The sequence below is a fragment of the Hippoglossus hippoglossus genome, chromosome 5 (genome assembly GCF_009819705.1).
Source record: "Hippoglossus hippoglossus isolate fHipHip1 chromosome 5, fHipHip1.pri, whole genome shotgun sequence".
Classification (NCBI taxonomy): domain Eukaryota; kingdom Metazoa; phylum Chordata; class Actinopteri; order Pleuronectiformes; family Pleuronectidae; genus Hippoglossus; species Hippoglossus hippoglossus.
The window spans coordinates 22,365,015-22,380,195 of record NC_047155.1 but is presented as its reverse complement, the minus strand read 5'-3'; the positions used below and the strand labels follow the sequence as shown (position 1 = coordinate 22,380,195).

Below are 15,181 nucleotides of genomic sequence, written 5' to 3'. Positions count from 1 at the left end.
ATTCTGAGCTCAAACTCTTTAAATGGGAGTGAGTGCTGCGGCCGTAAAGCAGCGTCCAGGCCCCTCTCTCTCTCTCAGCAGTCATATGGTCACTGAGTCTGGGTGCTTGTGTCTATAAAGCCCCCCAGTGCCTGAGCTCGATCTAATTAGCCGTGAGTAAAGGGGACAATAATGCTTCAGCTGGTTTGTGTCATTCTCCCTCTCTCTGGCTCTGCTTATCTTCACGAGCCCCACTGTGGCTCTTCATCCCCCCCCCCCACTCCCAAACACACACACACACACACACACACACACACACACACACACACACACACACACACACACACAGACACAGTCAAGCACACACTCACATTCGCACAGTCACACACCTCCACTCTGGATAATGATGGATGACCGTGCCCAATGGGAACAAACAGGTAGATAAAGCCTATCCCATTTAATAACAGCATGGATCGGAATGATAATCTTGTTGTTCATTAGCCACTGTGGCTGCACAGCGATACAGTGGTTGCACACACACTTCCCAACCGGTGCAGGAGGTGTTGGGAGAGGGATAGTGTTCTCCAGTCTATATGTAGCATCCCATGGCTGAAACAATACGGCTGTGTCCTTGAGAAAAGACAGAGGCAACGCATCAACATCAGCCCCCCCTCCCCAACCCCTCTTTACTAACCCTCTCCCATCTTTTGTTCCAGCGGAGATACAAATGGGATTAATGAAGGTATAAATTACAGAGAGCTAAATCCTGCTGAGTAATCCATTTGGCAAACATGCAAACAACAATAGGCATGCAGCAGCGGAGTCTGAGCCTGACCCACTCTCTAAGGCCAAACGGTTAACACAGTCAGGACACAGCACAGGCACACAGGCTGACCACTGCTGCAGGCTATACAGTGACATGCTGTAGTGCATAGAAAAAATAGAAAAGTCCTTTTACCACCAGCCTCAAGAACAAGAGCACCAATGCTCATCTATTCAGGCCTGAACAGAGGGAGTCGTTGTTGCTTCAGGTTCAACCTTGTGTGACAGCAATTATTCTGCAGCATAAAATCACTTATTTTTATTGGACATACAAAGTCTGTATTATTGATGTCTGTGTATCATAATGAAATATTTATGCAAAGAACAATAAATACCATATTAATACCGTATAAAGGTGAAGCTCCACCTGCCAGCTGCAGTGCTTTTTACACTGGAATGTGAGTTATTCAGGTAGCTGGACCTCTGCTGCCCCACATGCACTAATTTGTTGATTTTAGGGGTTGACAAGCTCAAAGGGCTGAGCTCATCAACTCACTACCCCTGGCAACATGCCAGCGATTTAATGACTTATGACTGACACACACACACACACACACACACACACACACGCACACACACACACACACTGCAGGTATTACAGAAGATCAGAGCACGAGTTGTCGCACTACAATGCACGGTGGAGGAGTTATAAGGGGTATTTTACCTGGGGGAGTTATTTGTCCAGGTATCAGAGGGTTCACGTGACGACCCTCGCAAAATGCGCACCCACCGTGACTCTCTGACGTCAGAGCTCGGCGTCGGTATGGCGGCCAGTCTCGGCTCCTAGCACCCTCCAATTATTCCCTGTCAATCACAAACACACACGCACACACGCGCGCACACACACACACACACACACACACACACACGGAGGCAAAAATGTGATTTTATCCTTACATGCAGCAAATATCAGTAATAGTAAATAATGATAAGAATAATGTTATCATAATATCATGTAAAAACAGTGAATAAGTGCATTAAGCGTGTGTTAAGGGTTGTGATCTGTTTGGGTTTGTATTGTGAGCTCTCAATGGGGGGTGTCATGAGACACTTTGATGATCACCAACCGGTTTTTTCAGGCCTTGCGCTCATCGCTGGTGCCACCAAGAGAGAATGTGGCGCCATTAGTATGCAAACTGTGTTTGGTTGCTCTGTCTGCGAGACAAAACCTCTGTTTTCCCAAGAAGAATGCCCCACTACTAATTAAAGACAATTAGGCTCCCCGCAACAAAGGGACCAAATTCGGGGTCATAAATCGACTCCTCCTCTGTTGGTTTTAGAGGTGCTGAAAACCCTGTTTATTTACATAACAGCATGCGAAAAACGACACTTACAATTATTGATGGTAATGCGTGGCTCCATCAGCAACTTGACTTGTTAGAGGGGGAGTGAGATGAAAATGAAGTCATTAACATCCACTGAAATAAGTTCATATTCTTGTTGCCTTTTTACAGAGGGGCTCGTACAAGTGGAGGCAAGACACCACATAATTAACCTACATTTCTCATTCATAACAGTGAGACATGTATTGTGCAAAATGACTTTGCCTCCATGTTAAGTGTCTGCCTCCATGCTTAGAACTGGTGCTATAAAAACAGATCGTCAGGGGCCGATTGCTGATCTTCATGAGAGAGAAAGACCCCCAGAGAAATGACGCTGCTGATTGATAAGTCTTTCAGTATTTCGGTGCAGGGAAATGGAAATTTAAAGGAGAGCAGGGATGCAGCGGGCCAATTGTGGCAGAGTCTGGCCGTGATTGGCTCCGAGGGAAGCCCCGCCCCCGCATGGCTTGATATGGGAATTTACTGGCGCCAGCCGCATCAGTCTGCGCCACATCTCATTAATGAGCCCGAGCAGAGCACGGATCAGGAGGTTTACACATCCGAGCTGTGTCCGCCGTCAGCTGATCGAGACTGCAACAGGTATCCAGAGGACATGTCTCTTTTCTCCTTTACGCACGGACGCAATGCCTCCTCTCAGTCAGCTGTCCACTAGAAGGACACTGAAGTGTGCGAAGTTAATTTCTAGAGTCAACAGCTATGATTAGACAGCGATGCTCAGTCCCTGCGTGGAAGAAGAGGTGGAGTGTCCATCGTTTGAATGAATTAACATTTTGTTTTCGTCTCATTGCAGGTATCCACTCCTGAGGAGAAAGAAGGAGACCGGGTGATTAAAGGATTTTTTATTTCTGCAGTAAATAAACACAGCCGAGACCCCCACAGCTCGGGAACTATATTGTCAGGAGGATCTAACTTCCATTTTGGAGGCGAGAGTGTGTAGAGTAGCCCGGCGCACAGACAGAGGCGCGTTCAGAGGAGAAGGAGACGACCAGCTCAGCCATGGAGGTCGCAGCGGCCGATCAGTCTCGGTGGATGGCGCACCACCACGCAGTGCTGAACAGCCAGCACCCGGACTCTCACCACCACAGTCTGAGCCACAACTACATGGAGCCCATGGCGCCTTTGCTGCCCCAGGACGAGGTGGACATGTTTCTGAACCACTTGGACTCTCAGGGGAACCCTTACTACACCAACTCCCGGGCAAGGGTCACCTACAGCCAAGCGCACGGTAAGATGCGCACTGACTTCTCAGCTAAGAAAACGTGGTTTAAAACGAACACAGCCTGTTTTGTTGAGACATTATTCAGTTTGTTTTTTTATATAATTCACGTCCAAACAGAGCTTGCTTTGTATGTGTGAGTCCGCTTGTGTAATGGGTGTATTTAGAAGCTTACACTATATAAGCTTAACAATTCAGTGATTTGCTTAAAAAATGTTCCTCTTGACATCTCTGGGCCAATCCTGCAACATAAAAGGGATTTATAGCAAATGACAGCGAGGGGAAAGGGAAGTATGTCATTTAACCCCTCTGTGCTGGGGCAGGGGCTCTGGAGGGAGAGAGACAGGGAGAGAGAGAGAGACACTTCCCGGATATAAAATTAAAACCGCAAATTTACTAGTCCGAGAGCTGCAGCCGATGAAAAGATACTGTCCGGACAAGGAGCTGCGTTTACTGTGTTTTTCTGCAGCCAATAGGCCTTTATCGCCACTATCTTAAATAGATTAAATGACTGTGGCTTTTGGTAGATAACGGAAAATATTTTGGGGTAATTGTGAGGAAAATATTTTATTTTAAATTAACTACCAGTGATTGTTGAAACTAAATGTCGGACTTGAGTCATTTTGAGTATTTGCCAGGTAAGATCTTTCTGTTCTGCTTGGCAAAGTACTGGAAAAGAGGCTTCAAAAATCCAACGTGTATTAAATAGATTATTTTGAATTTCAGCTCGTCTCGCTGGGAACCAGGTCTGCCGACCACACCTCATCCACAGCCCCGGGATTCCCTGGCTGGACCCCGGCAAAGCTGCCCTGTCCGCTGCGCACCACCACAACGCATGGGCGGTCAGTCACTTCAGCAAACCCGGCCTGCACCCCACCGGCTCCGGCTACCCCTGCAGCAGCAACACCGGCACGGCTCCCGTGTCGTCGCTCACCCCGGGGTCCCACTCCAGCCCGCACCTCTACAGTTTCCCCCCGACCCCTCCGAAAGACGTGTCGCCGGACCCCGGCCCCACCTCCCCGACCTCCACTTCGACCAGGATGGACGAGAAGGATTCGATCAAGTCCTACCAGATGCCGCTGACGGACAGCATGAAAATGGAGAGCTGTAGTCCGCTGCGCAGCGGCCTGGCCTCGATGAACGGCCAGGCCACGCATCACCCCATCCCGACCTACCCGGCCTACTCTCTGCCGAATCCACACGAGTACAGCGGCAGCCTCTTCCACCCCGGCAGCCTGCTCGGCGGGTCCAGCTTCACGCCCAAGTGCAAAAGCAAAGCCAGATCGAGCTCAGGTGAGTCTCACGTGTGTTAGGGTCTGTGCATGATGAAAGATTGGAGTGATAAAGTCTTACTAAATTATTCTGCTTTATTCAAATGAGCCTTGATGGATAAATGAATGTCGAAGTTAAATTACCCGCTTTTGTGACGCACTCCGATATAAATGTGTGGGTATTGTCATGTAGAATGGTGCCACGGTATTTATTTTAAATTCTAAAATGTATTCCTAATTGTTAGCTAGTTTCTTTCACTATTATAGTATCTAATAGTTTGTTACTTATAAAACCAGCGGTGGTTTCCACGTGGGACCCGTCTAACCTGTGGAAACCTGCCCGGACTCGTCTTATCTGACGAGCGGGTTCACTTTAGAGAGAAACCAACCATAGGTGAAACTCATCAGACTAATCGGGGTCAACTTTTTACTAAATGTCCAGTTAAGGGCAGTGTGCGCGTGATGGAGCGGTTTTAAGAGCAGGATCGTTGACTTGAGAGAAAAGAAAATGGGATCCCAATTAAAGTAACTGGGATTTCATAAATATGTTGGTTTGAAGAAAAAAATAAATCAAATTAATAGTGAGGGATTAAACTTTTTAAAGTCGTCCACAAGAACTTTACATTTAGTTATTCGATGACAGTGACTTATACTGACAGCCAGATGTTTTTTTATGTGGCGTTTACGGCACTTTAAAAAAACAATACTTTAAAAAGTAGCCAGTCACGACGCCCTGGCTCCTGCCATATCCTGTATACCTCCAAGTGAACAAATCACGACCTCCACCCCGCCCACCCGCTCTCCCCAGTCCTAACAAAGCACAGGCGACAGAGCCCTGCTGTTTGTGTTTTTAAGCATGGCCTTGGCCCAGCAGCACTGACACAAAGTGGAGGCAACCAGAGTCCACACAGGATCTGCTGCTATGTGTATAGATGGGAGCGTATATTTAATAACACTGTCACTACAGGTCTGCAGACTGCAGTGCATTGGGTAATCCTGATTAAACATGCACTGCACAGTCGGTCTTCCTCCTACCTAAAATCCTCAAAGCCAGTGGGATTGTTTATAATGAAACGGGGCCTATTTTCTGACTGTCTGGACAAGCACCTGATTCAATATGCTGCATGTGTTGGGAGGAATATTTAGACTTTATGTCTGACATTAATGTGCAGACATTTGAAAAACAACTCAGTCTGGTAATGGCTCTGTAATTTCCCTACATTGTTCCAGCTGTTGTACAACAGTCATCTTAAGATGTTAATGTTGCTCCAAATGTAGTTGTGTATTTATCAATATTTGTCATCCATATTCCCAGTGCTTTTTAATACACCTGCTTTTTAATACTTGCTTGCAGATAATGTGAGTGTGAGCTGTGGCAGTAGAGAAATGTTATACTTTGACATTTAAAAGAAGTTGGCCCGACTATGCCTGAATCAGTAACACAAACATATCAGCCACGGCATTAAAAAGGCTCTTATCTATCAAAGTCTCTGTCCAGTGCCAGTAATGGTGATTGACTGTTGTACAAAATGCCACAATGACATTTCAGCTGTCAGCACGTACACCTTCAGCTTCCTGCTGAGCGAGCCTCCGACCAGAGCACCCCTCCTCCTCTTTCTCTCTACTCTAACTTTGCTCATGAAGCTTTCATCTTCCCATTTTGTTTCTTATTTCAACACTATTGCACAAGACATAATACTCCAGTCATTGCTGATGAATATTTAAAGTGTTAATGATCCCACATTAATGTGGCTGTTGCTGTTACGAAATACGTACGAGGAAGAGAGGGGAGGTACAAAAAAAGAAGAAAAAGAAAAAGCGGAGAGATGCATTTCAAAAGGAACCTAGCTTTTTTCGCTCAGGTCAGATTCCATTGTGGAGCGAGGGTGGGACTTTGGGTGTCGCTCGCATTATGACAGGAATAATGAGGGGATGCTCTAGGGAGAGAGGGATACTTGAATTAAAATAACTGGTTGGTTTAGCAAGAGGCTGTTTGAAGTCGAACCTGTATGGGAGAGGAGTGCATGTGGAAAGAACTAAAAAAGCGTGTGTTTCTATGTAAAGGCATGCACGGGTATCTACAGTTGAATAAAAATGCTAACTTTCCCAATGATAATATAGAATTTCAATGTTATTATCTGCAGACAATTGGCCTGCAAGCTTCTCACCACAGGCTGCAACACTGCCCGCCACATTTAATACCACCACCACCACACACTTATGTTTCCTCTCATGGGTGCCCACTGATCTGATAAATAATGTAGTTCTAATTTGATGGTGTGCCTCATTCTTCTTGTCGGACACCTCTGGACATGTTCTGGGTGTCTCTGGCCTCCTCGCTCTGGATCGGTTTACATAGAGGTGTCTGTGTCCATGGCAGCCATGTGCACACTTGGTACACCGGCGAGCTCACCTTTACGTTGTCACCATCACGAGACAGATTTTGACTTCATATTACAGGGCCATCTAGTGTCATACAAGTCGCGTGATGGGGACAGGACAGCTGCTGTATGGTGCCTCTGGCAGAAGGTGAACTTTTTAATTATATAAATTTCTTCCTCTCTCCTCTTGAACTCTATGCAGAGGGACGGGAATGTGTAAACTGCGGGGCCACCTCGACCCCTCTTTGGCGACGGGACGGTACCGGCCACTACCTGTGCAACGCCTGCGGACTGTACCACAAGATGAACGGCCAGAACCGACCACTCATCAAGCCCAAACGCAGACTGGTGAGTTCTCACTCTGTTGCTCTACAATGAGAGCAGGCACCCAAATATGAGCACAAAGCAGATGCCGGCAGCACAATTCCAGGAAAGTTATATTTTCCCTATGATCTTCCTGGAATTGTTTGTCCCTCTCACCCCCTGACGATCCGCCTTCATGGCCTGTTACAATACTGCTACTATTGCCATTGTTCCTGCTATCATTATTGCTGGTACTTCTGATACTGTTACTGATACCAATGCCCATGCTGCTTTAGTTAACACCACGCTCGAGTAGATGAAAAGCACCATGGACACACAACACTGTCGTTGTTGATGTACCCCCGCACACACACTATAGGACTCAACCATATACTGAAGCTGGATATGTCTCTATTTATTTATGTATTCAAATTCTATCTATCTATCAATCTATCTACACGACAACATGCAAATTTAAATATATATATTTTATCTTTTATAGCCTGTTTAAATTGTTATTTTTAGGGGTTTATATATAGTTTACAGTAAACTCTTGTTTAATGTTGTTTCTTGTTCAGAAACAACATTTTTAGAAATAGCCACAATTATCATTAGAGTTATATGAATTAAAACGAATTCCTGTTATAGTAGAAATAAAAATAAGCATATTACTTTTAACTTGGTAATATTAGTGACTGTGAAAAAAAAGAATAGCCACCTACTAAATACCACGAGGGTACTACTACTAATATCCTTTATTTATAGGGTAATCATAACATTAGTAATGATAATAATACAAATGGTGTGTAGAAATGTTTCTAAAAATAAATAATAGAATTTTAGTAGTGGGTTAACCTTTTAATTTGAATAAAAATGGGTCTGGCCTTTTTAATTTACCCAAGCTAATTCTAATTGCATAGTTTGTATCCTCGGTCTAATGGACTTCATTTATACTCGCTGGTTATTTGACTCACGAATTATTTGGCTGCCATTAGTCGATCGGTAAAGATATTTAAAATTTGGACAAAAATGCTTGAGCTTTTTGACATCAGGCGGGTTCGTGCTGTTCCCCGGGCACCTCCGCGTCGCTCCTCCTGCAGCTCCTGAAAAGTCGCGTTAGATTTTCCACCGCATGGCTCGGCCCTTGTGCGGCTGCTGCAGCTTTTTGCATTTGCAGCTTCAAGTGTTTTTCGGGGTTGTGTTCAAAGGGGCATCCAGTTGTTTCCTATCCGGATATCTGCCCGGCCCAGATAAGGAAGTCAGGCTCCCGGCTGTTTCCGCCCTCAACCAGCGCGCTGCATTCTGTGCGCGGCCAGACTGACATATAGTGTAAAGAGATTATCACAACACTGGAGGAGCCGCTTATGTGTGAAGAGACGGAGCGTGAGGGGCGGCCACTGGAAAATACATGGATTTATGTCCCCCTCTTGTTTGCCATTCTCTGCGGCCGCTCTTTTATTTTACATCATAAATATATTTATTTCTGATGTCGGGTCAGCCTGTGTTAAAAAATGACCGGGGTCGTGGCTGCTCTCCGGCTCCACCTGAAATTAATTAAAAGGCAAAAAGCTGGATGCTGCCTGTGAAGCACAGAGCCGCGGGGTTCTCGCATGTAAGGCTAATGTTTCTTATTATGTGTGAAGAATTGATCCGCAATGGACGCAGGGAGCACATTGCCAGACAGGACACCGGGTCTTACACGACTTGTCGGCCAGTTTTCCCTGGATCAGGATAAATAGAGGGGCTTTACAGCAAGGCCCCTATTATGACCCGTTAAAACCGGCGCACTTATTTTTAATTCATTAAATATGATAATTACCGACGGGCGTGGACGGAATAAGACGTTTTCGAGAAAAACGGCTCCACAGCTTATTGCGCAAATGAGACAATTCGATCATGGTTGTCGCGGTCTGCGTAATTGATTTAGTCTAATATGAGGAGTTAAGTCATTTCTCCTTTTGATGCCTCTCCGCACATGGCTCCGCGTTACAGCTCAAACCTCACGACCGTCCACGTGCCGCCGGTTCATTATAAGAAACAAAGCTGTCTCGGTCTTATTGGTCTGTCTGTGCTGTCTGTGGCTCTTTCTGCGTGTTGTATACATGTGTGTGCAGCAGTGTGAATGGATCTTTATTCATGAGGTGTTTTCCCTCTTGCTTCCTACAGTCCGCTGCGAGACGTGCAGGCACCTGCTGCGCAAACTGCCAGACCACCACCACCACCCTGTGGAGGCGCAACGGGAACGGAGACCCGGTGTGTAACGCCTGCGGCCTTTACTTTAAACTGCACAATGTAAGTAGACTGCATGGAACAGGGGGGAAACAAAAACTGGAGGGTCTTTTTCTAGGGGAGGGGTATTAGGGTTTAGCTGGTCGTTAACTGGTCAAGTGGGCGGACAGTTTGTATCGATTTAGGAGTGTGGAGGCAAAGCCTGCTCACCCTGTGGAGCAGAACCCACCGGTCCTCTCTCCTTTTTATTAATCCATCGTTGTCTCAATGGGGGGCGTTACTCCCAGGAGAGGCTGCGGGGTGGGACTGTCATTCAGTGTAACGGCGTCGGTTACACTGATGAGGATTTGTCTGAAACTGCTCTTTTGAGGCCCAAAGCCTGCTCCGCATCCCCATGTATTCATATCACCCAGGACGGTTCTGTTTGCTTTTAAATGAGACAAAAGCCAAAAAGAAGACCCGCCCCCTGACTAGCCTTATAATGCAGCTATATATGCAAAACAGCTGCTCGTTATTTACAACCTTCATTTCACACTGGCATAACTCTTAATGAAAGAAAGCCATGTAAATGCTAATTGGCAAAGCGATATGTGACATATTCTCGGTGACATTTTAAATGATGGGCTGGTAAACAAGCTGGAACTAACAGTAAAACAAACCCTAGCCTCTATAGTGCTCGTGCCATCAGTGCAGCTTTTGTTTGGTCTGTCATGAGCTAATGTGTTGCTCTCCACAGGTTAACAGACCCCTGACCATGAAGAAGGAAGGCATCCAGACACGCAACCGCAAGATGTCCAGCAAGTCCAAGAGGAACAAGCGAACAGGGGACGGCTTTGACGAGCTGTCCAAGTGCATGCACGACAAGGCCTCTCCCTTCGGCGGGGCACCCGGCCTCACCAGCCACATGACCCACATGGGTCACCTGCCCCCCTTCAGCCACTCGGGACACATGCTGCCTACTCCCACGCCCATTCATCCTTCATTCGGTCACCCCCACCACTCCAATCGCTCGCCAGTCTGGGCAGAGCCTCACTGAGGGCCTCCCCCCCCCCCCCCAAGACCCAAAACTCCTCCGCCTGTAGGAGCCGCCACGCCGCCATTAACACTAAATGGCCTTCACATCACGCCAAAAGCTGAGCAGACTTGTTTGCGTTATGTACAGTGGTTGGGAGGGGAGGGACTTTCAGTTGGACTTTGTAACTGAAGGTCATGTTATGCCTGACTTCACTGATGGGACGCCACAGAAAGCGGGACTTGTGCGGACTCTGTGAAGAGCAAACGTGACGAACGTTCCCTGGTCCCTGGGTAATTTGTGGCTTACAGGAATGGAGTGAACGAAGATGCTTTTCATTCTTTTTGCTTATTTTTACTGAGTCACTTTGGTACCCACCTCTCCATGACCCTGTAACAGGAGACTCAAGAGGTCTTTAAAGAACCGCTGTTCCCACCTCACGACCATCTCGTTATATGCTGAGATACGTGCACCCTGTCCACCCCCATGCTGTTGTCCACAACCGCCATGGACAGACAGACGGACAGAGAGACAGACTTCAGTGCTGGAGGTCTAAAGACTGGCTCACAGCTACAGCACCCGTATGCCTCTGTTACCATCCAGTCAGGCCCAGACTACAATACCCATAGACCAGTTCTCTCCTCACATGCTGGATTGTACACCACCACAACGCTCACCTGTTTTTAATAATGGACTTTTAAGGAAAAAAGACACCGTAAATAAAGTGTTTATAAATGCTTAATTGCTATTATTGTTGTCATATTTGATGTTATAATTATTGCTACGATAATTTATTTTCACTCTTAAAGCTTTCGTCAAAGACACATGGAAACTGTTATGATTTTAATTTCATGGTTATTACGTAAAGAAAAACACTGACCTATCTTAGATAAAAAGGCCCTGAGCTGTATGTTTTTATCATTTTTCCATCTCACAAAAGTAAAGTAAATAAAGTTTAATACTGAAGTTCAATCTGTCACTGTCTCCTCAGTTTAGTCTGTCTCCATCACTCTCACATACACATACACATACACAAACAACACAGCATCAACGTAAACTCTCCTTTTTAATGAAGAGTGCTTGATTATCTAAATCATAAGTGATATCAGATGTATCAAGGAAAACTCTGTGATCCCTTGAGCGTGGTAATGCTTTGGTCAGGCTCCTCCTCTATGTGCGATTGTTAAGAGAAGGCCTCTTTGTGAAGCTGAGGCCCCAGGCTGGACCACTGTACCCAGACAGCAGGCTCCGGAGTCACACACAGTCATACATATGCACATTACCACATGCTCACGCACAGACATGGAAAAAAAACAAACACAAACCCTAATTCACACCCTTGTGTAACCAAATAACCCACGCAAGGTCTCTTATTTAGCTCCAGCGGCAAGTTTTTTTTGTTTTTTTGTTTATTCTGAATTCGTATGTGACAAATACTGAGTCATGAGTTCAGCGGGAGCCGCTCTTGGAGTAGCCCTCTATGTTGGCCGTGGTGATTGGAGTGAGAGGAAGGACAGCGGGTCTTTAGTGGGAGAGAGAAGAGGAAGGAAAGGCAATCAGGCGACCTGAGCAAACACGTGGGGGTCTGCTCAGACCCTTTGCACACAGATGTGCACGCAGCTGAGGCTGCCAGGAAGCAGGCGTCGACTCTGCTTCTCCCCGTCTCGTCTCATCTCGTCCTCTTTTTCTTTTTCTTTCTCTTTCTGGTTGTTTTGTTTGTTTTTCCCTCTCCCCCTCTCTGCTCTCCCATTTATTCTGTTTGTCTTTTACTCTCCTCCACTCTGTGTTGCTGTGTTGCTCTTTCTGCCTCTCCCGCCCATTTGGACGATTACAGTAAAGTAAAACGACTCGAGAAAACTTTGAACAGAGCCAGCCGCTAATGAGTCTGCTCCATTAGGGCCAATTTGAGGTCATCATCGTGGAGTTCAGCATGCCCTCACACACCCACAGCACAAACCATCCGATTAAACAGTCCGAGCTAAAAGTGGACCACTACCCCTCCCTGAACCCTCTACCCTGCTCACATCTGCTGGGCTGCTGTGGAGCTTGATCTGCTGGGGTTTCCCCAGAGGCTCGATCAGTTCAAATTGGAAATAGTATTTATCCAGGGATTTATGAAATTGCTGTTTTTTTTAATAGTGTGGCTGAAGCACTCCGATGTCAGCTTTTGCTACATCTTAGCACCCACAACACTGTACACATACAGTTACAAGACTGAACGACTGCATCTGTGGGTCTTTTTTCAGAGTGGGGGTGGGATCCACTTGCTGAGCATCAGTGGAAATGTAATGCCTGGCTGCCAATAAGCAGTCTAGCCATCTGTGTGCAGCGTAGTGCTGTGGGTGCTGGGTGGTGTACAGACCACGGCTCCAGCGGGTTGTGTGCTGCTGCAGCCAGCGAGCCTGCTCGGCCGGGCTTGGCTGCGGTCCCGCAGCCTGAGAGGGGGCGACAGAGAGAGCCAGCACTCTTCAATGAGGCCCTCCAGAGGGAAGGAGCAGCTCTCCCAAAAATAATACAGCAGTCGGCCAGGCTAGTGACTCCCAGAGCTGCCCTCTCGTGAACACACCTATCCATACACACACAAAACACATACATACAAAAATGGTGTGTGACAAAGCTGCAGAGGCAGTGGTTGTGTTTTGAGGAAGTCGGGCCACGTTTCAGCTCCGAGGTCTGAGAAGATACAGGTGAGAGACATGGCATGCACACTTGCTCCTAAAATGAATGTTTAACTAAGAGTTTTGGTTGATATCATGTACCACCACTTCTCCATTTTCTGCAACATTAAATTTACGCAGGAATCACCAAGCCTGACTACACCAACGGCTATGTTGAACAAGACATCCCCCTCCTAACTTGTGAATTATGTGACACGAAAAGAGCCGTAAAATGGGAAGTCCCTTATCTTCTCTATCAGAGTGGCGTTGCACAGAGGAGAGGAAGACGAGTGATCTCAGATGCGTCAGTGGGGTCGAACGTGGTGGTGGCCACCTAAGATCAGAGCATGCAGAGGTTTACGACTTCAACCTGGAACTAGATGTTTCAACTCATCTCCACTCCCTATACTCCTTTTCTTTCTCCCCTCCGCTCTTCCGTTTGTCCTCCCCCGCCGTCTCCACCACCGTTCATTCCCCCCTCAGAGCTCCTTGCAAATTTCCATTTCTTTCCTTACTCCCACTCTTTTCTTGCCTCCCACTCCCCTAGTGTATTTGTTTTTCCATCAAATTGAATTAGTGGAATCAAAAGGTATCCCGACCATCCCCTCACAAAGTTGAGTTAGGGAGAGAGACACGTAGAAGATGAAAGGAAGTGGAGTGCGGTTCAGATGCAGGTCTCGTAGTGTGTGTGTGTTGCAGGAGGAGGGGGTGTTGACCTTTGCCTGGGCCTAGCTAAAAAAGCATCCCTCCTTCCTCAGACCCCTAGAAGGATATTAAGGCTGCAAGACGGGACAGTATTTAGATAATACAAACACGGGACATATTCCAGCCTTTATTTGCCATAAAGTCACCTATAAGTAGCTTGTTTGTTGACGCTTGAGTAAAAAGAGAACTTGCACTTTGCTATGATGAAGCATTAACTGAGCTCTTAACTCTGAGATGCAATTACTACAAAGTCATAGCGGTTGTGCTACAAAGAGACCCACATGTGAACTTCCTCTTTTCACGGATCAAGAAGAATTCATAGAAATGCCCCTCTGACAGAGGCTGACAGGAAAAGGTGGGTACGTTCAGTATAACACCTGGGGAGCACTATTCATGGCAACCTCCACAGATACACCATTTGACACTTGAACAACTCTGTTACACTTTGAAAATCAATCAACCAGTTATGTGATCTGCACAGCTTTCACAGGAATAACTGTCACACAGAGCTGGCAGCAGATAATCACTGATGACCACTGTTGACAGGAAACAACAGCATCCTGGCCTGCAAAACCTCAAATCTCACAGAGGATCTCTGCAAATGTCAAAAATTAGTCAGAAAAAGTCAAATGTGTAATGATCTCTCATAATTTGTTTGTGTCCCATTGTCTCCCCACCCCCTCCAAAACTTTGAAATGACTCTTGCTATTTACATCCTCATACCAAACATGGCTTTCCAGAGTAGTTAAAAACAAGAAAAAAACAGGAAGTGAGAGGTTCAAACAGGAAATACTTGTGTTGTACTATTAGGACCAATTAAGACCATTGAGGTCTGACTGAGACAGTACAAATAGATGTTTATAAGGGACTGTGTACTCTTGCGCAGAATTTAGGTGTAATTGTGTGCAAGGTTTTTATCCTGCACGTTGTATGCATACCCACAACTAAAATCAACCCAGTGTACCACTGGTTTTATTTAAAGCTAGGGTTGGTATGCCTGGAAAAGTTAGCAACGGCTACAATATGCAACCGATGTATCCCACCCCCTCCCATAAGCCCTGTCATGAAAGCTATGCCCCGAAAACACTTGAACGTGCATTGCATTGTATGTCTCTCCCGGCTTGTGAAGACTCTAAGGCACACTAAGAAAACGGACAGGGTATGCAGGCAGGCAGCTCATCTATTGTTTATTACAGTCCTGAGAGAGCCACAGACACCAGCTCTTCTTTTTTTAAAAAGACTTTATTAAGTTGTGGCAATCGA

At 46.3% G+C, this 15,181-nt stretch overlaps 1 protein-coding gene across 2 annotated transcripts; it reads left to right on the top strand.

Annotated features, from left to right (window-relative positions):
* Positions 1–2,596: 2,596 nt before the first annotated feature.
* Positions 2,597–11,528, top strand: gata2a (GATA binding protein 2a). 2 transcript variants are annotated; one of them, XM_034585191.1, is made up of 6 exons: positions 2,597–2,723; positions 2,935–3,369; positions 4,087–4,653; positions 7,215–7,360; positions 9,482–9,607; positions 10,281–11,528. In XM_034585191.1, the coding sequence occupies exons 2-6, from the start codon at positions 3,141–3,143 to the stop codon at positions 10,578–10,580; spliced, it is 1,368 nt and encodes a 455-aa protein (XP_034441082.1). In that variant the 5' UTR covers positions 2,597–2,723; positions 2,935–3,140; the 3' UTR covers positions 10,581–11,528. The 2 variants fall into 2 exon arrangements, with proteins under 2 accessions (XP_034441082.1, XP_034441081.1); XM_034585190.1 differs by having other exon boundaries at positions 7,203–7,360.
* Positions 11,529–15,181: the final 3,653 nt, after the last annotated feature.